The sequence below is a fragment of the Dermochelys coriacea genome, chromosome 2 (genome assembly GCF_009764565.3).
Source record: "Dermochelys coriacea isolate rDerCor1 chromosome 2, rDerCor1.pri.v4, whole genome shotgun sequence".
Classification (NCBI taxonomy): Eukaryota; Metazoa; Chordata; order Testudines; family Dermochelyidae; genus Dermochelys; species Dermochelys coriacea.
In genome coordinates, this window is record NC_050069.1 from 152895421 (window position 1) to 152919354 (window position 23934).

Below are 23934 nucleotides of genomic sequence, written 5' to 3' on the forward strand. Positions count from 1 at the left end.
AGATCCTTTGTTCCTGTGAAGTTAGGCAGGGTTTGTCCCATACATGCCCTGATGAGCTGTGAACTGCCCCTCTGTTCCTGGAGAATTTTGCCTGGTCTTGTTTTAAGCCATAAGGATACATTTTCAGCCTCATAACTATGTACATGAAATTATAACCTATAACATCAATATAACAACAATGCTCAGTGCATCATGAGTCTTCCGAAGACACCCAACATGACAAACTTTGCATTGGATACAACACAATCATATTATAAGGATGAACATGGTGGTGCACGGTGTTCCCCTGTGATACAGAGTGTCACAAAGACCCATTACGTACTGAACAAAAGAGGTGATATGTTGGAACCTTACAGTACCCCATATGAAAGAGCACTTGGAGTTGATCAGCAATTGTCCAATACAATTCTTTGGGACCTCTGAACAAGGAAAGAATACAGCCACTCCAAAGCAGTCTCATCCATTCCTTCCAGACTCATGCAAAACTACTGAGGAGCACAGGTTTGAGTTGCAGAACTGGAAAAAAATAGCTTTATTTTCCTGGTAAATTGAGCACAGTTGATCAAAAGCATTGAGACAGTAACTGTTAAATCCTGCAACTCCAGTCCCTTTTCAAAACAGAACCTCACTTTGAGAGTCTGTACTATCTCTATTGCTACTATTCTCTTTCATACAAAACTCCCATTAACTTCAGAGTTCTGCAGGATCAAGACCGTAGACTGATGATAAAAATGTTAAAGAACAAACAGCCACATATACAAAGATAATAAATTCTTTAAATATTTCAAAAGAAGAAAATCTTGTTCTGCTAGATTAGAAACAAGTGAAAGGATCAGTCAAAGGTTAAAGAGCTTGCAAAGAAGCCAAATCATTTGTTTGCATTGATCTATATGACAGAAGATGTGCCAGTCTCGCTCATTAAAAGGTGAGAGGCTGAGTGAAACAAAATCAGAGAAAAAAGTATAAACAAAAACATAATAGGCAATTTGAAAAGGAAATTTTTATAATGAGATTGCATTCAGTAAAATTCTGATGGAACTAACGAATGAAGAAATTCAGCTGCTAACAAAAATGGTATTAATTATTGCGAATGGTTGCTATGTGGCTGACTCCAGTAAATGCTGTGTTTTAGGGTTCTTTTTAATGATCTCAGGCATAATTTCTCAATAAATGTGTGCGATGGTAACCTTCCCATACTGCTAAACTAAGCATGCAGGAAAAACTGCAAGTTACAAAAATGAGCTTTGTTTTTAATCATGTTTCTTACATGAGGTAAATGCTAGTGATCTTACAACCAAAGTTTTCTCAATTTATTTACAAGCAAAGTTTTCTCCCGCCTCACACTGAGCAGTCCTTTTCAATGAGAGGAGATATGCCTCTACGTCATCTCCTGACGTCATCTTTGGCAGACAACCAGCGGCCCTCAGGGTTCGCGTCCCGTCGGATGGCTGGATAATGAGGATCTTCAGCTGGTCCACCACCTCTCTCAAGAGGGCACGATTTTGGGTTGCCTGGCTCATCAATAATTGATTGGTTTCCTGCTATAGCCGCATAGACTCCTGTTCTGCCATTGCCTGAACCCGGGTGGCCTCCTGTTGGGTTGCCATGGCTTGTACCAGAGCTCTTAACACCTCCTGCATTGTGGTATAAAGCAAACAAACAAAAAACAAAAAAAATTCAAACCCCCAGTGCACTTTTTTTTAAACCTCTTTCTTCTGCCACGCTGTGAATGAAGTCCCACTCCTGACACCAGTTGTGACAAAGCTCTGTCCTTGCCTTCATGGGTCCCGCATTTCCTGGTGGATTTCGCTAGCCTCAGAGGCTCATTGTGACCCTCCACGTAACCCTTCTTTCTCTAGAGACAAGGGTCACAGTTTACTGAGCCATTTTCATCATAAGCCAAAGAGGGAGGTGAGAAGAAGTTCTCCTTCCTTGCACAGTCTCTGTTGTCTCCCAGTCTCAGTGATTACTCGGGGCAAAGGTGGGGGGGAGCCCAGGCCCACCCTCTACTCGGGGCTCCAGCCCAGGGACCCTAATAGTTGATCAGCTATGGTAGCTGACCTTTTAGAAACATGACATGTACAATTCCCTGGGCTACTTCCCCCACAGCAGCCCTAACTTCCTCAAGCTCCACTTCACCCTTACCTCAGGGCTTCCTTCCTTGTGCTTGATATGGTGTGTACTACTCAGCCTCTCCAACCGTGCAACTTCTTCCCACAGCTCCTGACATGCACACCCACCTGACTGGCTGGGAGGCTTTTAACTAGTTTCAGCCAGCCCCTGATTGGCTTCAGGTGTCCCAATCAACCTGGCCTTCTCCCTGCCTTCTGGAAAGTTCTTAATTTGCCCCAGGTGTCTTAATTGACCTGGAGCAGCTGCCATTTCGCTTATCCTGGTACCAGGGATTTGTTTAGCCTGGAGCTAATATATCTATCTTCCACTACTTTTCTATAGCCATCTGGCCTTGCCCTGTCACAACACATATAAAATAGAAGAGAGGGAAAGGAAAGGGGGAGGGGAGAATAGGAGCATTCTTTTAAGGATAGGTTAATAGTAGTTGTTTTCAGTTTGAGACCAAAGTCATAATTTTTTCTGTAGTAAGCCTAGTTCCTGGTTCATCCAGAAAGACTGGAACGGAGACTAGGTCCTGTTAGTCTCTTCCCTCACATCCCCCAATGACAGTAACTGTATAAAAAGCATCAGATGAGCAGGCAAAACCAAATCTATGATTGGCTAGGGTTCCTGGTTGAAAACCAAGACATTTTAACTTGGAATGGAAAATAAAAGAAGACAAAAAAATCAAACCATACTAAATAAAAGAAACCTGGCAAAAATGAAGAAAAGCACTAGTTTCTCTTTTTCCAGGTTAATTTGGGTTTTATACTGTAATTCATGGAAAATTTACAGACTGTATGTAGCAGTTCTTCCAGAGCGTTCCAGTTGGGTATATCATCCCAAACAATCTTAACTCAAAAGCAAGGCAATCTTGGGCAAATTCAAAACAGTCTAAATCAAATCCACGAAAGGTCAGTTTTCAAACTTAAGTTCAACAAGATTTCCAGCCAATGTCAGGCTTTCTTTAGCGTGACTTTGATTATATGATCTTCAGGATTTTGCTCAAAGTTCTATTTACAGTAATAATCCAGAGAATTTAAATTTGTCAGGTTTTCCTCCTCAAACCATATTCCTTGCTAGGAGAAGTCAGGGAACACATCATACACACTAAGAGTTTGTTCTGTCAAGATAGTAACTAAGTGATTTTGTAAATCATCCAAATAATTCGTAGTTTGTGATGACAGATTTATAAAATGAGATCCTCTCCCAACGTGGAGCTAAGTGAATTAAGATATATAATATTTTTGAATATGAGTTAGCAAGCACACAAGTCCTTGAAGGTCTCAGGGTGCCTTTTACAAGCCCCAAGTCTGCTTCTAAGGTATTGTGATTGTTCTCGAGGCACCCAGACTGAGAGTCACCTTGTTACCCCTTGCCTCCAGCAAGAGGCAGCCTTTCTTGTGGTAGCTGGGTGTTAGCTACCTGACACCACCAGCCTGTCAGCCGCTCAAGAACTCTTCCCAGAGCTTTGCCTTGCAAGTTAACAATAAGTGCACCCCAATCTCCAAGTCCTTTTGAATCATTCCCTTGTGCTCTCCAGCCCCTGAAACTGGCTACTCACGTAAATTCAACATCCTTTCTGGATCCAAAGGTGCAGGATACCCCATTTTACCTTTTTTAGTTTACATCACCACTCCTGTAAGTCACATCATTTGTGAGCACTTATAATATAAAACAAAAGTAGGTTTATTTAAGAAAAAATAAAGATCTAACTCAGGGGAGGGCAAACTACAGCTCACATGCTGGATCCGGCCCGTCAGGGCTTTCAATCCAGCCCACAGGATTGCCAGCCCCATGGCGCAGCTGGGCTAAGGCCGGCTCCCTGCCTGCCCTGGCCCCGCCCCGTCCCACCCCGCCCCGCTCCTGGAAGTGGCCGGCACCATGTCCCTGCGGCCTCTGGGTGCGGGGGAGGGGCAGAGGCCAGGGCCTCTGTAGTATCTGGCTGGTGAATCTTGCCCATATGCTCAGGGTTTAGCTGATGGCCATATTTGGGGTCGGGAAGGAATTTTCCTCCAGGGCAGATTGGAGAGGCCCTGGAGGTTTTTCGCCTTCCTCTGTAGCATGGGGCATGGGTGACTTGAAGGAGGCTTCTCTGCTCCTTGAAGTCTTTAAACCATGATTTAAGGACTTCAATAGCTCAGACATAGGTGAGGTTTTTTGTAGGAGTGGGTGGGTGAGATTCTGTGGCCTGCGCTGTGCAGGAGGTCGGACTAGATGATCAGAATGGTCCCTTCTGACGTTAGTATCTATGAATCTAGGGCTTTGTGCGCTGCCCTCGCCTGTAGGCACCACCCCTCTCAGCTCCCATTGATCGGGAACGGGGAACCATAGCCAATGGGAGTTTCAGGGGTGGTATCCACAGGCAAGGGCAGAGCACAGCGGAGCTGCCTGCCCCACCCCATCCCCAGGAGCCACTGCCAGACATGCTGGCCACTTCCGGAAGCGGAGCAGGGCCAGGGCAGTCAAGGAGCCTGTCTTAGCCCCACTGCCACCCCAGAGCTCTGGGCTAGGGCCTGCACCCTGAACCCGTCCTGCACCCCAGCCCCCTGCCCTAAGCTCCCTCCTGCACCCCACACCCTTCCCGCATCCAAACCCTTTGCTCTGAGTCCCTTCCTGCACAACATACCCCTTCCCACACCCCACAACCCCTCCTGCACCCCAACCCCTTGCCTCAGCCCTACATACAATTTTCCCACCCAGATGTGGCCCTCGGGACAAAAAGTTTGCCCACCCCTGATTTAACTGGAAGTGGGAGAAAGTGATGGAAACAACTGGGCACAACACAAAACAAAATCATACAATGTGATATGGGTCTACACCTAAGTTCCCTGTCAGCTGCTCAGCCATGCAGCAGGCTCTTTAGTGATGCATAGGTCCCCAGCCTCTGGAGCTCCAGGGAGAGCTGCACGGCCCAGGCCTGTTGGAGCTGCCATGGCTGGAGAGAGGAGGCCTTCCCCCAGCCCAGCCCAGCTCAGCCCTGCTGGAGCTGCCGCAGCCAGAGAGAGGCACCTCTCACCTGGCCCTCAACTGCTGCGGCGAGAGAGGGCTGGGGGGAGTCCTCTCTCCCCGCTGCAGCCCTGGGGCAGCCTGCACCCCAGCCAGAGCCCTCACCCCTTCACACCCCAATCCTCTGTCCCAGCCCAGAACTCCCTCCCACACTCTGAACCCCTCGCCCCCCCCCCCCCTCCTCACATCGCCTCCATATTGGTGCACATAACAAAATTCATTCTGCACATTGACATACAAAATTAAAGGGAACACTGGTCTACACTTAGCCTATTTATAGATAGGAAAGGTAACTACTGATTTCACCACAAAATTCATTTGTTTGCAGAGCCGTCTGGTTTCACAAGAACCAGAATACAAACATTCATTAAAACCCCCCACTCCTTAAGGGGTTTCCTCAGTGAATGGACCCAGAGTGCCTTTCTCTACATTCTGTTATACTGAAACAGTCTTTTGTCTTTCTTCATAGCCAAGCAGATCTCCTGCCTGCTATTATGTCCCTTTTCATGTCCAAATGGTTTCAGTGTTTGCTATTGTCTTAGATGGTTTTCATTGCTTGCTCTGGGATATGGCAAGGGTAGACAACAGAACCTTGTCTTTCCTCACCAGCTGACTAGGCAGGGCTGACAACTCCCTCTTGCTGGAGTGGGACATCACTGAGACATATTACCCTGGTGACTAATTTTTACTCCAAGTCCATAAAACATACTTTCCGTATAAATACATTATTTCTTAAATATTACCCATACACAACTCTCTCAATGATAATGAATCTTGACAAGTTACAAGCTTTCTGTAGATACTTCACATGTTGCCCTTTATGGATAAATATCCTGTAATATGTGTTTGGTGTAGTTAGTTTGTCAGATCTGAGGTGAGAGATGTTTGCAAAGAACAGGGGACCCTTTGCCCAGGGGTCTCTGTGTCACAGGTATGCCTTCAGAAAATCGCTATTGTAGAGATTTGCAGAGCTGATGCTTGGTGCTCAGTCCATACCTTAGCCCAGCGTTATTGTTGATTGCACCTTGAAGTCTGATGTCCAGTTCAGGAAAGCAGATTTCCAGTCATTCTTTAGGTAAGAGAGCTGCGTCTGTCCTACCTCCTTGGTGTTTATCACTGCTTTTATCACTGTGGGGATCTGTAGTGATAATATCAAAAGGCAACAACAGTTATAGGTTGTTAATACAGATCCAGACAAGAGACCCCGCTCTCCATCCCTACTTCTTTGAAATCTGTTAGGCTTTGAGGAAGTTGAAGGGTACAAACACAGTTAGCCTATGATTTTCGGAGGGAGATTTTCAAAAGCAATAGGTGTCGGAAGTCTAACTTCTCTCCAAGTGACAATGAGCCAATGTTGAGCACTTTTTAAAAATTCTATCCTGTCTTCCTGTCAGAAATGGTCCCTAATATTTCAGAATATTTTAACAATTGCAGTTTATTACCTATCCCCAACTCCAAAGGGAATGGTGACTGACTGTGGTTACATAATACATAGCATGGAAGACAAAAAATTGTGTAGGCAAAGAAACAATCAGAAATCCTGCATCAATAGAATTATTGACAACTTCTATGAGCTGAACTAAACACTTCATAAGGAGAACAAATATTTTCTTGTTTTTATTTTCTTTAATGCAGCATTCTACTAAAATATTAAGGTAAGTCACAGATAAATTTAAAATCCCATATTAAGGTTCTTTTTATACTCTAACTTTAACTTTTCTTGCATGATTCAAGCTTGTTTGATACGTGTTGGAAAAAAATATTATGAGAGATTACATGAATGAATGGATATTATTATGGTACTATTTTTGTCAGCACAAAGCAAACTGTCTTCTTCAGTTAATGGGAGAAGATAGTGTTTTCACAAACCCTCTCTCATCTGTTCCAGCCTTGGAACAAGAGACTGGTGAATTCATGCATAAATGGTTTTTAAACCTTTATTTTTGTGTCTGCAGTTTATAGGTGCAAATATCTGCAGGTGCACCTTGCATCATTTAGGTGCTTAGTACCTGGTTGTACCCATATATCAGGTTCTTTACCACCTAGTACTTGAGAAGAAGCAAAATTACACCTTCAGTAGTCATAGGGACACTAAACCTGCCTGTTTTATTCTTTTATATGCAACATAGTAGGATTCAGGTAAAAGGCATTTAGCTTTAATGCTTATTTACAGACGTTGTTTTGTTTCAACATTCGTTTCAGTGGGAAATATGTGACTATGCAAAACATGTATACATTTTTAAATTATCATTATGCCCTGGTTCAACTAATTTTCAAGTAACTTTTGTTTATCTTCGATATTTTTATTAATTGGAAGTCCTTATTGATTTGCTTTTGGAATATTTTTTAATTAAAAAAACACATAATATAATGTTTCTGCAAGTGTCAATAGCAGTAAGAAAGGCTGGGGTCAACATGATGACTAGTCATCCCTTTAAAAATAAATAAAACATTGGTTCAAGTTGCCATTGAAATTGTATCCACATGCAGATTTTAGGAACTTAAATCCTAAATACTAGTTGCCTTCACAGGATTTTTCTCCACTCTGAAAGCACATGAGTCCTTTTATTTTTTGAAAAATGAAATAAATCTCTATTTAAAGAACAAAAAAAAAAAGAAATGAGCAAAAAGAGAAAAAGAACTATGGAGGTATGGCACACTTCCCGGGCTCAGTGGTTAATTGGCTAGTTTGCTGGGGGCAAAGGGGACACAGTCCCTACTTACCTAAACCTGACTCAGGAATCCAGTTAGATTATGTGGCAATCCAAGTGAGTGCCTCCCATACACTTCTGGCAGGCATGGCCCAGTCCAATCAAGTCAGCAATAGCAGGTCTGCTCCAATCCAATCTGTCAAAGTTGCTGCCACCAGGTCTGCTGCTGCCAGGCTCTAGTTCAGCAAAGCCAGCTGCACGAGGTCTACTCTGGTCCACTATTATCAGGTTCAGTTTTACAAAGTAACCTATATCAGGTCTATTGTTGCCAGGCCCTGATTCAGTGAAACCAGCTCTACCAGGGTTCAGAACTGCAAGTGGGAAGCCTATAATACAACATGGGATATGAAGTGACACAAATGTATCTACTTCAGGCTGATGCTTTAATATGTTCTTTTGTCTTATTTAGCTGAAAAATAGAGGAATGACAAATTACTGCTTTGATTATAACCCTCCAAATGAACATGAAGTAACAGGGCACAGAATCATATTATACCCATGCCATGGTATGGGACAAAATCAGGTAAGATTTGTTTTTTACTTTAGTTATGACGAATGTTATGATTAACTGTCTTAGGATGTAGGATACAAAGTAAAAATGCTCCACAGTATTTCTGAAGGGACATGTGGCCACTGCAATGTGATCTTAGCCAGCACTATTCCTCTTTTTGGTTCCTCCATGAGATTCTGTTAACTTCCTTGTGTCCAACAGAAAACTGAAGTCAGGTTTTCACAGTTCTAAGTTACATTTGGAAGATAACTAGGCCATGTTGACCCATCTAAATCTCCCCACATCTGTCAAGCAATTGTACCTTTTAAAATGTGTTCTCATCTGAATACTTGTCTAACTTTAATATATACATATTAATTGCCCTCCTGGGTAAAGGTGTTTCTTCTAAACTCCCTGAGAACCTGATCCTTTCTCAGCTTTGGTTTTTGCTTTCTAGGTTTGAAGCCTGTTAGCCTCACCATAGTTCTCATAGTTTGAAATACCAAGTACAAAAATTGCTTTAGTTTTGTGTACAATTTTGGTCTGTTTACATACTGTCATGAGACCTTAACCTTCTGAAAGTGTTGCAGGGCTCCAGGACTGTAATAACTTAAGATATTTGAGTAAGTAGTCGTTTAATGCTGGGGTTTCGCATAACTCTAATGAGGACTGATTGGTGCCTCCACGTGCCAGCACTCTTTCTGATGTATTGTGTATCAGCCATCCTGGTATGTTTTCTGGTTCCTTCCAGGACTGAGGAAGTACGGCGTGCCCATTGTGGAAGGGGTGGTAAAATATCTAGGTGTGTGATTGAGAGGGAGAGGAGTGTAAGTGTATGGCAGGAGGGACTAGAAAACTTGGGCAGATGGCAGGGTTTGGGGAGGTGAACAGGGACAAGTTATTCCAAGAAGGATAAATAGTTTCAGAGGAGCACCAGAGTTGAGGAAGGTCATGCAGTTTACCAGTAACCTTTGTAAACTTCTGGAAACTATCTGACTATGAAGAAAATTAAACTATAAAGGGGTATGAGCAAAACTATCTTCAAGGGGAAACTTTCAATACAGAATTCATTTTAGCTTCTTTTTTTGGGGGAAAGGGCATCCCAAATTTCCATTGAATTTAATTGAGAACAGAGTTGTTCCTGCCATGATTTATCATGTGGCAGTAAGATTTATTACAAGTAACTATATTATCAGTGCTAGTATTTAATAGTATTTGTTGTTTAGGCTGCAGCAGAGGCCCAAATAGTGTGGGTATTTTCTAAAGACAGGAAACAGTCCCTGCCCTGAAGACAAAGACAAAGACAGTCCCTGCCCTGAAGGGTGGGGGTGTAGTCAAACATCATAAAGCCAAGGGATTTCCGTGAGGTTAGGCACATCTTAGATTTTAAGCACATTAAATGTCATCCCTTTCCTTGTTCCACAACTCAATCTCCTCCCCCAACACACTGTCTCAAATGAGTAGTTCAGTGAGATGATTAATGAAATAGATAAACAGATAATTTAGTCAGCTGGTTTCTTGTTAGGAAGAAGTGACTACTTCCATGGATTGACATCAGAGATAATCACATCCATAGGAATGGATGAACTCCAAAAGGCACTCATCCAGTAATTTTATAGTCAGGGGTTTCTGTTCCTTTTTAGTATATTTTCATATTCTAATGAAAGTTTTTCAACAAAAACATATTAATTTCAGCTTTGTTCCAATAGAAAAAAAATACCAGTGTAAAAGGGCAAAACCCATAGAGAGAATTATTATTTTCATGCTTTTAAAAGGTTATTGTGACAGGATGACATTTTGCAATTTTTCTTTTTCTTGATTAGAAATAAAAGAAAATTAACTCTCATTCTATTGTGAAGGTATCACAATATAATGCCCCCTGCTGGCTCCCAGTCTTCCTATGCAGTCAACAGGAACAGTAAAAGGCACATCCCTGACAGACAGGCCACCCCCTGCGAAATTTCAACTTCCTGCTCCAAAACATGGGGGCACTCACAGAAGAGGTCACCAGAATTTAATGTTGGACTCCCAAGTTCAAGTCCTTGCTCCAATGACTACTTAATTATTTATAAAAATGGAACATCATTAACATAGGAGATTAGGAGTCCCCTCCAGAATATCCCATAGATCTGTGACTAGGAGTTCAAATCTCTTTTCCACGCAGGCAGGAGGGGAAATTGAACTCAGATCTCCCACATCCCAGGTAATTACCCTAACCACTGGGCTAAAAGTTATAAGGAGGGTGGCATCACTCTGAGTGGGGTTTAGAAGGAAGATATTTGGATTCATTGGGGAAAGGAGGTGAGGCCAGTGTTGACTGCAGTAGCTGATTCATTATTGTTTGGAGTTGTAGGAGCCAAATCTGCTTGGATGCAAGTCTGAAAGCATACTGAACACCACTTCCAGTCTGGGAAGTTTTGTCACATGTTGTAGCTGGCCTTCGGGTTCGAACCCTCAAGAGTCCAGTGTCTTTCTCAGTATGGTTAAGAACCAATGGTGAGAGATAGCGCTGATTAGGCTCAGCTGGACATTACTGTTTCACAACTGATCATTTTTAGACAAATGGGGAGTGGAAAGGTGGAATGTAAAAGCCTTCTGGTTTTGTGAGCAGGTCCCTGAGAAGGGAACATAAGGCAGCTTATGTCGATCTAATCTAAGAGTACACACAACTGCCATATCCCACCAATGTAAGTGCCCTACTACACTGACATCATAACTCCACCTCCACGAGAGGCATATTGCTTATGTCAGTGTAGTTGGGGTGATGCAGTGTCGGTGTAGACAACTGTGTTACTTACATCGTCTGTTGGCTGTCTTGTCAGTTTCACGGCTCCAGAAGCCATGAAATTGACAAGAAAGCCAGGTAGCTAGAGCCCGGCTCCCCACTCCCAGCTTGGCCGCTGACCAGAGGCTCCCCGCTCAGGGAGTTGAGAAACCCGGGTGGCTGACCCCCACTCCTGACTAGGAGCTGACAGCCAAGGGGACTGCTGGGCTCCTGGCAGGGAGCTGAGAGCCCTGGCTCTCAGCCCATGGAAGTGCTCCTGGTGAGGGTGCACACCACCGACAGAAGGAGGATAGTGTGGACATCAGCCACCCCAGGAACTACCCCAGTAGTTCCACACTGATAGGGAGTGTTTGCTGAATGTTTCAATAATGGAGGAGCGGAGGCTGGAAGTCTATGAGAAAGAAGTAGGGAAAGATATAAGTTAGGGACCGGCAGGCCACATGACACACACAAACACACACACCATCCCCAACTTTATTATCTATCCAAGCAAGTGAACCCTGCCACATCCTAGAGAAAGCCTTTCCTTCTTTGCCCCCATCACCCAAACTAAAATACCTCATGTATTTCCCTTGCCTAATCTCCTAACTTGCACAACCCTCTTTCATTCCTGTAACATGCTGCTGGGGGCACCCAGATCTGTGAGCCACTGTGTTACCTCTGCCTCAGCAAGAGTGAACTTTGCTGGAGATTAGATTGTGTGTCAGCTCCTTTCCCCACTGGTTTGTCTTCTTCACCAGCAAACTCCTCAAGGCTCTGCCAGCCCAAACAGTGCCTGAACAATCAGTAAACTCCAGCTGCTGAGCTCCTCAGAGACGTCTCTCTGCAATGTACAGCCCCTACCACTGTACATTCATGGAAGATAATAAGTTAATTTCTCTTTTAAAGAGTCATGCATTACAGTTTATCAACTTAACTGGGGTAAACACACCCCTCCCTTCAAACACAGCACTGTGTTAGTTTACAGTAAAAAATAAAACAAGTTTCTTAACAGAAGGACATAGAGTAGGTGGTACCAAGTAGAAGGAATAAAGGATGAAATGGTTACTAACAAACAAAAGTAAAAGTGCGCTTTCTAATGGCTAAGACCTAACTTAACAAGCTACAGTCTTTGTTCTAGATAGTTTCCTCACCACTCTTCCTTTCCCAGCAATAGCTGACTAAGGCTTTGTCTACACTGGCACTTTCGTCACTAAAACTTTTGTCACTCAGGTTGTGAAAAAACACCTCCCTGAATGACAAAAGTTTCAGTGACAAAAAGCACAAGTGTGGACAGCACTTTGTCAGTGGGAGCCATGCTCTTGGCGACAAAACTACCACCCCTCGTTGTGCATGGTTAGAGGCCACGCAGCGTACCTTAAAACCCAAAGTCTTTCTGTGTATTCTTATATCTCAAAATCTGCCTTTGTTTCCAGGTTCAAATTGATCTCCTGGGGTTCAGTGTCCTCAACATGAGGGAATTAAATATAAAATCAAGAAATATAACTTGACTCTCCTGCATGGGAATGTGTGGTGTGCTAATCATGACTATTGATATTTCCATTATTCATATATTTGAGATGATTGGTAGCTTCTTTAAAAAGAGGTGTAAACCATGTTGCAAATAGAGCTGGTTGAAAATTTTTCAGTGGAACAGTTTAGCATCAGAAAATGCAGTTTTGTAAAAATTCAGACATTTCATTGGAAAACGTGTCAATTTCAACAAAATTTTATGGGAGGGTGAGTCAAAATGTAGTTTCTACTTTCTCATTTCAATAATGTCAAAATGTTTTGTTTCAATATTATTGTTTCAGTTCATCTTGTTTACATTAATTTTAAAACTATATATTTAATATTTTATATTATAATGTTTCAGCATTATCAAAATGAAATGTTTCTATTGTTTCAAATAAAAAGTTTTCATTCCATAAGAAAATTCGACATTTCGCTCCAATTCTTTTTTTTTTTTTTTTTTAGTCACTATTTCCCACAGAACAGAAATTTCATTTTCCAGCAAATTCTAGTTGTCAGTTACAAAGCGTTAGGCTCTTGCAATGTGGCTTCTGGAAGTTTATGTGATTGATAAAATGTGATCCTCCAACAGTTCTCTTTTGTGACTTTTTAAAAGTATTTTTAAATTACTTTCCTTGGCCTTTCTACACTAGAATATTTTATACATATTAACACTGGGTGCTGTTTTCAATTGTTTCAGGTATATTTGCTTCCATAAAGCCTCAGTCATATTTCCTAAAACTGTTTTGTAAACGTTTTTCTCTTCTATGCTATCAGTTAAACTGTTTTTAACACTGGGGCAGCTGCACTGATAACAATGTGTATGATATTTTCTGGGGTGGATAAGTCTCTTATCTTACCATAGTAAGAATAACTTAGTCCCCCTAAAACAATTTAAACATCCCTCACATCCATGCACAATAGTGCTCAAGATGATTTACAAGCATGCTAAATACAAATAATTATTTAAACTTCCCCAATCCCCTTTGATGAAGTCCAAATTTTGGCAAAAATCCATGATAAATATCACTGTAGCTCCAGGAAAAGCAGGGAAAAAGTTTTGTTTTTTTTAGAATTCCTAGCAAATTTCTGGTTTCAGAGTAGCAGCCGTGTTAGTCTGTATTCACAAAAAGAAAAGGAGTACTTGTGGCACCTTAGAGACTAACAAATTTATTAGAGCATAAGCTTTCGTGAAAGCTTATGCTCTAATAAATTTGTTAGTCTCTAAGGTGCCACAAGTACTCCTTTTCTTTTAGCAAATTTCTATTACCCCAGTCATTACCATTACAGTGTTTTCAGCCTTATTGGCATAAGATGTGAGTTACTCAGGAATGTAATCAAAACTGGATTGTAGAGTATCATACAATAACCAATGCCACACAACTTCCTTAAAATCCTATTTATGTTTAAAAGAAACTGTACCTAATTTTGCTGAGAATATCATCCTGAAAATTGACGTAGTGAAATGCATTTCATCTTGCATACTGTAAACTGTAATTGGAAACAAGTTTTTGATCAAACTGAACATTTTAATGTTTCAATGAGCAACCAACTCTTTAATTAAAAATGGCATTATTTGTGACACTAAAATTATGGAGGCCTAATCTCAATCTATAAACTAGTCTCCGTCCCACTGTAGTGATGATATAGGTTAAAAACTATTGCATTACAATCAAACTTTTAAATCAACCTGTAAGATTTGTAACTTTTTCAGTGTAGAGAACTCTGCTTTCCTTCATGTTTGTACAGCATTTAGCACATTGTGGGTGCAACCAGAAACAATATGTGGTGATAATACTGCTGCAGGATTGATTTCCCATAGAAAGTAAAGTAAGTACTCGTAGTCAAGACTCCTGGAATGAAAACTCTCAACAGAATTTCTCTCCAACTCTAAATGAACAGACAATTCTAAGTGACCTTTTTAGCACATTGATAGATGGAAATTGTTACCTTTACTGCGTCCTTTTTTCTAATAAAATGCTTTTTGTTTGCACATGTAAAATTAATATCCTTTGTTTCCTCTCTGGGGTTGGCAGTTTTTTGAATATACATCTCATAATGAAATACGTTACAACACCCGGCAGCCTGAAGCCTGTGCAGCCGTTGATTCCGGGACTGACTATTTGACAATGTACTTGTGTCAAGACAATGTTCAAAATATTCCTGAAAATCAGAAATTTGTTTTCAGAGAGGTAAGCGTGTTAGTTTTTTAACTTTGTTGTTTCTGGTCATCATGCAAGTAGCACAAACCCTGTATATGGATTGGGGTATTACATCCAGAGCTCTTAGATAGAAACCATTCTGATGAATTGTCTATCAATCCAAAATTATGTCATTAATTTTTTGTAAAAGTAGCCTACCTCTTATGTGGTGCTAGCATCTGGAAGCGAGTCCATTTTCAAATCACAAAAATTCATAATTTTCTTACTATCTGAATACAAAACAGGTGAGACTCAGAAAAAAATTCTTAAATGGCCCATTTAGGCTTGGTATGGCCATGGGGGAGGGAGAAGGGTGAGTGATGATATGTGTGGGGGAAAGAGTCTTGGGAAAACGGGGTGTGGGATGAGCCCAGTCCCTCTGTGCTGAGGGTGCCTGATTGCAGGGTCACTCGGCACCTCTGGCACTCCTGTCTTAGTACCTCCAACTGTATTATATTGGCATTGTGACGCACCAGTTCTGGGAGAGTATTTCTGGTGCTTGTTCCACCTGACACTCACTCATCTATCCCCCACATAGTCTCTTTGCTCCTATTGCCCCCCACACACAGCAGCTTGTCTCCACACATGCCTTGTCTCCCCGTCTTCCTTTCACTATACCACTGTCTCCCAACTCCATCGCCCACCATAGAAATGCTTCTGCCTCCACCCACACCACTGCCTGTTGCTGTTCCTGCCATTCTATCCCTCTCTTTCTGGGTCCGAAGACTTCCTTGCCAATTCCGTGCTCCCCGCTGCCTCCATAGACCTTATGCCTCACTCATTGAAGTCCCCAATATCTCTGCCCACTCACTTGCCCACCATTTTTCTCTGCCCTCCCCTGTCCAAAATCCCCTTCCCCTTACATTCAAATACATACGTCCCCCTATATATCACTCGTATTACCCTCTCTTTGCCCATATCGACAGCATCTCCTGCTGCCATACCTACTTCCTCCAACCTCTGGGTATCCCAAGGCTGCCCTGACACCCCATGGTCCCTGTTACCCCCGCAATCCTTTATCCACCAATATACCTCCCACATCCTGCTGTCCAGGAAGCATACCTGCTACCCCAGCTGTCACACATACCCCATAGCTCACAGTCCCTTGATTATCCTGACCCCCTACCCCCCGATCTACAATGCCCCAGAACTTCCTTCTTCACCCAAGCCCTCAGCACCCTCCCCATAGAGTCCCAGCTGCCTTCCCCATCACATCACATCAAAATGTGCCCTGCATCAAAATGTGCCTGTTCACCATCTTCACCTCTGGCAGTGTAATGTATGGATTTTTTGACAAGTATTGGGAGTCCATCAAAATAGTGCCAACACCCCACTTTTCACTTTCAGCCCAGAGGAGGGCACATTTTGATGTCCTGCTATCCCCATTGCCAGAGCCTTTCCGTGCAGCGGGAAAAGGTTCCCACCGGGACACTACATTGCTAAAAATCTTAATGTAGATGGGGAAGGGACTGCTTGGCCATATAGAGAGCTGTGTAGGGTACATAACCACAGGGTTCAGGTGTTTTTACTTATCTAAGCAATGCCTTACTGTCTACACTGCTATTTATACCCATGCTAGAGGTTTGTATAGTATATGTATTCTATGTGCTGCCATAAGGAGTGTGCAGTGTAGACATATCCTAAGATGACACATCTTGAATGGATCCCAGACACTTCAGAAAAATCAAGATTTGAAAAAAAATGTGATTTGAAATACTTCCGAGTTCAGTGCATTCAGAAGCATTTATTTTTAAAACTAATATATTGATTTTGAGACAATAAAATCCTCTCCCATGGCTGTTGACTTGATCAAATCATTCGCTTTGAATCCCTACCCTAGCTCCCCATCTTCTGTTGCATTACATTTAAGCTACCAGTGACCACCTTCAAGGCTTTCTTTGAATCTGTCCCTTCCTATCCAGGGGTGAGAGTAAGTCAAGTGACTTACTGGCATGCTGGGGCCAGCTCTGGCCTCCAGAAGGGGTGGGACATAGGGTGAAAGGGGTGGGGCTGAGGGGGTCAGAGCCAGCCCCAGCCCACCCTGTAAGGTAAGTGCCCCCTCTCCTCCCCTCCTTCCCCCACCAGGGTAGCAGCAGCAGCCCAGGGCTCTGGGGGCTATTTAAAGGGCCTGCAGCTCCCCTGCTTCTACCGCCCGGTCCTTTAAGTAACCCCCCGAGCCCTGGAGTAGCAGTGGCGGGGCTCCGGCAGCTATTTAAAGGGCCAGGGCGATAGAAGCAGGGGAGCCCCGGGCCCTTTAAATAGCCATCGGAGCCCTGCAGCCACTACCCCAGAGTTCCAGCAGCGGGGCTCTGGAGGCAATTTAAAGGGCCTGGGGCTCCAACCATTGCTGGAAGCCCCAGGCCCTTTAAATTGCTCCCTGGGGAAGCCGGGCTGCCCCAGTACAGTGCACCGACTCTTGCCAGTACACCGTACCAGGACGTACCGGCTTACTTTCACCTCTGTTCCTACCTAACTTCCCTTTTTGAGCTTCAGGTGACCTCCTACCACAAATACTGATAATAATACATTTGTATGGCAATTGTTACTGAAAAAATTACCCAACTGAATAATGTAGTGTGACAGGGCAGCAATGATGCTATAATTAAGGTTGGGTTCTTTTTTGCATTTAAAATAGGAGCTCAGACTCTTTTGTGGGGTCTGCAGTTAGCTGATGGAAAATATGGTTTACATTGTTTCTTCCATTCTCCAGTGCAGCATGCACAAGCCTTTTTGAGCAGGTTAGGAGAGGAATTAGAACACTGCCATTTGTCATATGCCCCCATGTGATGTTTTGTGCATCCAAAACTGAGAATCTCCAGCTGTAGTATGGAAAGTTCTTACACTCTTTTAGGGGAAAAGGTAGGATAGAGGTAAAATTGGAGGATAGAACTGATATGAAACCATAAAATTGCACTAATTTATCAGAGATTGATGACAGAGGTCATAGCCTGTCATTAAAAAGCATTTAGGAAAAGCTTATATAAAGAGGGGGGGAAATGCATTTTGCCATGTAGAGGCATAATTATGGGAATCCTTAATGATGTGAATCAGAGTTTGAAGAATCATTCTCTAGAAAAATGAAAGGAACAGAATGAAGAGGAGATGAGGCTGCAGTCACTACAAGAGCAGAATTGGTTATTTGTTGCATTTTTGTTTATGATGTTTGTTACATGTGTTGGCTAAAGATGATGCATTACATAAGTGGCTGTGAAGTAGCTGTATTGTTTTTCAACAGAACTTAAATGTTGTTTCCCTAGATATTTATGTTTGTGATTGTTGTTCATCATGAGAAACTTTAGCCATTAGACAACATAATGGTTTTTTGTGTGCATGTTATTAGGTTCAGTATTATGTTCTGACATGTATACTCTAGATGTTGGTGGTAATGTACAATCATACCGTTAATATTGTGACATGTATTGAAACCGATGGTAATTGCCTGATTTAAAGACATGAGGCCTGATCCAAAACTCATTGAAGTCAGTGGGAAGTTTTCCATGGACTCCAATGGATTTTAAATCAGGCCCTAAGTAAATAATGAGTAAAAACTAAAAAAAGGACCTCTGGATTTGGCCCACAAATTTTATGCTGTAAATGATTATTACATTTTTCTTGTGCTAAACTTTATACAAGATGGTAATGTTTTACCAGAATTATTTCCAAATCAGAAAATTTTTGCATTTTGCAATAGACAACTGTTAATAGTTCATCCCTGGGCTTGTCTACATGGTGGGGTAACACACATTTACATGACAGTGATTTCTAAAGCGCACTAGCATGTTGTTCATTAAGTGCTCTGTGTAGATGCTTTTGGTGCATGCCAAGGTAATTTACTGCCGTTGAAACGGTACTACATTAACGTGCAGTAGGGAACCTTTAGTGCACACCAGCAGGGTCTATATGGAGCAAATCAGTGTGCAACGTGTTTCTGTGCATTACCCCACTGTGTAGACAAGCCCTCTGTGAGACCTTGTTCATTATATGTATGAAAAATTCCACTGAGAACCCAATCTGCTTGCAGAAACTCTTACTGAAGTCAGTGGGAGTGCCAAACACAGGCTTTCAGGATCAGGCTGTTTGTAAGAGGAAACTAGGTAGTAATGGGAGCAATTATATAGATTTTTTTTCTTTAATTCACTTTCTAAAGATAACTGTTTAAGGGCATGTATTTTAAGTTGTATAATATATGCTGTAATGATATCTGATAAGTGTGCACTACAAGTTTGCTTTTTTATTTTCAAAATAGTGTGATCTGTAATATAGGAAACAAAAGAGGCATCTTTTGACCGATTATTAGGAGAACTCCAATTTTACAGGCAGTAAATATTCTCACTTTCAAATCTCCCTGTTTTAGTTAGGTCATATCTAATGAAGAAAGTTTGCCCCAATTCCAGCATATCCAAACAAGTGGATGTCTAACAACTGAAAACAGGCACAATTTCACTAACTCGGTGGTGTAATGTCCCAACGTGTTTATCTGTAGGATTTGGTTGTATATATCTTGGCCAACTTTCAAGACACCTATGGGGAATGGTGAACATTTGAATGTGTTCTTTGGGGTACATGGAGTTGTGTCTAGGGGTCAGTAATCTCTTTGGGCTCTTATACCATGCTCATCTAAACCTAAATTCACAGCTGTTGAAATAAGTTTCTTTAAGACAAACTCTGCCTTCAAATTACACATAACTAACATGGAAATCCATGGTAGTTGTGCCTGTGATCATAGTGCAGGATTTGGTCCATTCTTTTAATTGAACTAGCATACCTTAGAAAGGGGGTATTTACCAGTAATTATGATTCTTTGAGGAATGCTTCTGCATATTCACACTCATGAGATTGAAGGTGCCTGCTCTTCAGTCTTCCATGTACAAGCTTCGCTTCAAGGCATCAGATGTTTGGGGACTTAAAGCTAGATACGGGAAGTAAGTGTAAGTCTCAGTTCTTTTCTTCTGAACCCCAGAATCCAGAGATGTATAGGAATTCTGAGGGGGGGGGAGATAGAGAGTATGAATATGCAGAAGCACCCCTTAAAGATACACAGTAACTCGTAAGTAAATTCTCTTCTTTTGAGGACCTCTTCATATACTCATGAGAGACTAGCAAGCAGTGCAACCCAGACGGAAGATGGGCAGAAGAGTGGCATAAGTACTGTAAATCCTGTCTGCTCAAGCTAACATCATAGAGGAACTCTGACACCACCTTTGGGAGGAACTTAGGATAATCTTTTAGTACTGCTTTGTTTTTGTAAAACAGTAAGTGGTGGGTCAAGCCATCAAAGCATGCAATTCACTCACTTTGTGTTCTGAAATAATGGCCACTAGAAAGGCCATTATAGATAAGTGGTACAGCGAACACTCATGCAGAAGTTCAAATGGCCTTCTCAGCAGCCTGATCCAAATGAAGTTTAATGTGTTGTGTGATAAAGCTCTGTCCTTGCCTCCGTGGGTCCCGCGTTTCCTGGCGGATTTCGCTAGCCTCAGAGGCTTGCTGTGACCCTCCACGTAACCCTTCTTTCTCTAGAGACAAAGGTCACAGTCTACTGAGCCATTTTCATCATAAGCCAGCGAGAGAGGTGAGGAGAAGTTATCCTTCCTTGCACAGTTTCTGTTGTCTCCCAGTCTCGGTGATTAATCAGGGGGCAAAGGTTGGGGGCGGGAGCCCGGACCCACCCTCTACTCGGGGTTCCAGCCCAGGGACCCTAATAGTATCAGCTATGGTAGCTGACCTTTTAGAAACGTGACATGTACAATTCCCTGGGCTACTTCCCCCACAGCAGCCCTCACTTCGTCAAGCTCCACTTTACCCTTACCTCAGGGCCTCCTTCCTTGTGCCTGATATGTTGTGTACTACTCAGCCTCTCCAACCACGCAACTTCTTCCCACAGCTCCTGACATGCACACCCACCTGACTAACTGGGAGGTTTTTAACTAGTTTCAGCCAGCCCCTGATTGGCTTTGGGTGTCCCAATCAACCTGGCCTTCTTCCTGCCTTCTGGAAAGTTCTTAATTGGCCCCAGGTGTCTTAGTTGACCTGGAGCAGCTGCCATTTAGCTTATCCTGGTACCAGGGATTTGTTTAGCCTGGAGCTAATATATCTATCTCCCACTACTCTTCCATAGCCATCTGGCCTTGCCCCATCACAGTTGGCACTGGGACATAAACTAGTAGATATTGGTCAACCCTTTCAGGAACCTGGATTCCATGAACTGAAGATGGAAAAACCTTCAACAGGAGGGGAATAGGCCAACATTGCAGATTTGTTGACACTGATGGATGTCAGAATCCTTGATTTTTAAGATGTAACAAGTAGTCCACTACTGGTGGCAAAGTAGTAGAGCGCCAGGAAAACCTGTTTTCCCCTCAGAACCAGTCCATCTGCACCAGCATCTGAGGTATTTTTGCCTTTTGGAGCTAAGAGAGGTTGTGGCATAACCTGGAAACAGCTGAGTCCTGGAACCTCCTCCTGGACTGGAGAAGGGGACTTTGATTTCTCCACAGTTGGATATGTAGCTTCCTAGGAACCTAATTTCTTGGCAGGCATTGCTAATGGAGTTGAGGTTCACTTGGATGAACTCAAGACTCCTGTAATCAGAAGGCCTTAAGCGTCAGCTTGATGTTCCTTGGAGACTCTGTGTATGAAGAGCTGGCAGACCTTGCATCCATCCAAGGCTTGCAACTACCTTGAAGCAAAATAGGCATCTAACTTCTCAAAGATTCTGGGCAAGAGACACACCTGGAATAGAGGTACAACTAGAAGTATGGCCACTTAAACAAGATGAGTAAATTACCTTAAAAGTTATACAGAATTCCTAAAACTACCAAGAGAAATAAAAACTATTTACAAAATAAGCAAAAAGCTAAGGATTTTTGTCAGACAAGATCATAGGGGGGGAAACCCGTAGATTCTTTTATCCATAGCTTGTGCCAGTAAGAAAGGAATTGAGGTTCTTGGGCCCCAGTGCTGCAAAGCAACATTCATGTAAACCCAAAAAACACAGTTTTTGACCTTGGCATCAGGCTTCTTGGATTCAATGCAATGCTATTAAGGAAAAATATAAGCTTAGATATAGATGTTTCCTGTTACATTTCAAATATGGTAAAATTTAATGAATAACTCTAATTTTATGACTGTGCTGTAAATAATAATTTTCTATCATCTTTTGTAGGATGGTACTTTGTTCCATGTACAAACCCAGAAGTGCCTACAAGCCAAGACTAACTCTTACAATGGAAATCCAGCACCATTATTGCGACCATGTAGCAATTCAGAATACCAAAAATGGTTCTTCAAAGAAAGAAGTTGATCCAGATGTCATCAACTGTATGGCTGAATATGAAAATGTTAACTTTCTAGTCAGAGGTAGGAAATCTGTGGAAAAATTACATAGCTGATCTATTTTTGTATGAAAAGAGTTGTAACTTATTTACAAGTTGTATACCTTATTTTCTGGAGCACTAGAAGGCATTAAGAGTTGAACTCTATTGAATGGGCACTGTGAATATACTGTGCTGCAGAAATCTCCTCTTCCACTGTTCTCTTTACTTGGCAGCTATACTGTTTCTAAAATGTTTTATGCTTTTTCACACATGACTATATTTTTTAACCTACTGTGTGCAACTAAGGGAGTGAAATTAATTGCACTAATGCTATCTGCCAGTAACTTTAAAATGTTTTATTTTTTCTTAAACATTCTATAGTGGTGGCTTTTGAACAGATATTAGTTAAGGATTCTTCTTTTAAATTCCAAAAATGTAAATTTAGGTCCAATTCTGCCCTGAGATGTGAAAGTCGAGCAGAGATCTCATTGAAATCAACGTGGAGTTGCATGTCTACATCTCAAGCCAGACTAGGTCCTAATAATTTTGCACAAACACTCCAGATTGCACATATTTGACTGAATGTCATAACATTTTAAATGTTCATGGTACTTGACAGATTCCTAATAAAGCTGCTTAAGGTTATCTTCGGAGTAAAATTAGTGATTAATTACTGGTCTTTCATTAGTCTAAGAAATAAAGCACCAATATTAAAAATGACTTTGTGGGAAAAATTAAATTCATATGGGGCCCAATTTTAGAAGTGTGTGCTATGTACTTTAAATGGAAGTTCTGCACGCACAAATCGTTCAAGATCAGACTCATAGTAATAATTACTCACACTAAAGCTTTAATTCAAAGTTCAGTTTTTAAGCAAATACATTTAAAAATGGATAACTTCAGTTTCATTGATACTGTTAATGCACTCCTTTTCTACAAAAATCATTTAAACAAAAATTATTTTGTAGTACATTTAAGTGATGATTTTTATAATTGATGCTAATCTAAACATTTGTCTTCGTGATTGTAATTGTTTTCTAAGAATTTTGATTATGAATAACAAGCTGTTCAATTCATCATGTACATTCCTGCTGAAAGTCTGGATATTTAATTAGCATCTATACAAGACGTTGTCTGCTTAGTGCATAGGAATTGCCATACTAAATCAGACAAGTTATCATATTCCAGTAGTTTGTCTTTGACAGTGGTAAGGAACAGATGGTTCAGCCAATAGAGCAAGTTTCTTCCTGATCTCTGTCAGAGATCCACTTATGTGCTAAAGCATAAGTGTTTATATCTCTTCCAAAATACTTAAATTTATTCTTTTATCCTTACTTATGGATGTTCTTGTTATCCATATAAACATCCATACTTTTTCTGAATCCTGTTGAACTCATGTCATATTTGCATACTTATTTTATGATTGTTGGGGACTCTGTGCCTTTAGAGGATATGTATGTAGATTCTTCCAAGATTGTTGCAAAACTAATGTTTTTATAAGCACCTTTACAATTCTGCCTCTGTGGATTTGGTTGATGAAACTGATATTGGATCTAATAAAATAATTTGTGAATTAATTGTTTAGAAACTCTTTTGTAAGTAATTCTTTCTTGCAGTCTCAGTACTTTTCTCTTAAAATTTCTCTGATCTTTGGCCCTGATCCTTCCAACATTTAAGCACATAGGAAAAGACAACTATTTTATTTTACACTCTTGTTAGTTCTTTTTTCCTTATAACTTCTCTCCTTGCTCTCCCTGTTTGTATACAAATTGCACTAGTTTTAGTCACCTGCTGGATCCCAAAGTAGTGTAAATTATAC

The 23934-nt window shown here is 41.6% G+C and overlaps 1 protein-coding gene across 1 annotated transcript in view; it reads left to right on the plus strand.

Annotated features, from left to right (window-relative positions):
• Positions 1-23703, plus strand: part of GALNT12 (polypeptide N-acetylgalactosaminyltransferase 12) — a 96746-nt gene extending 73043 nt beyond the window's left edge. Inside the window, exons 8-10 of the mRNA XM_038390266.2 lie at positions 8242-8355; positions 14635-14790; positions 21965-23703. Of these exons, the coding sequence (XP_038246194.1) occupies positions 8242-8355; positions 14635-14790; positions 21965-22102 (408 nt within the window). The 3' untranslated portion in view covers positions 22103-23703. The remainder of the gene's footprint in view (positions 1-8241; positions 8356-14634; positions 14791-21964) is intronic.
• Positions 23704-23934: the final 231 nt, after the last annotated feature.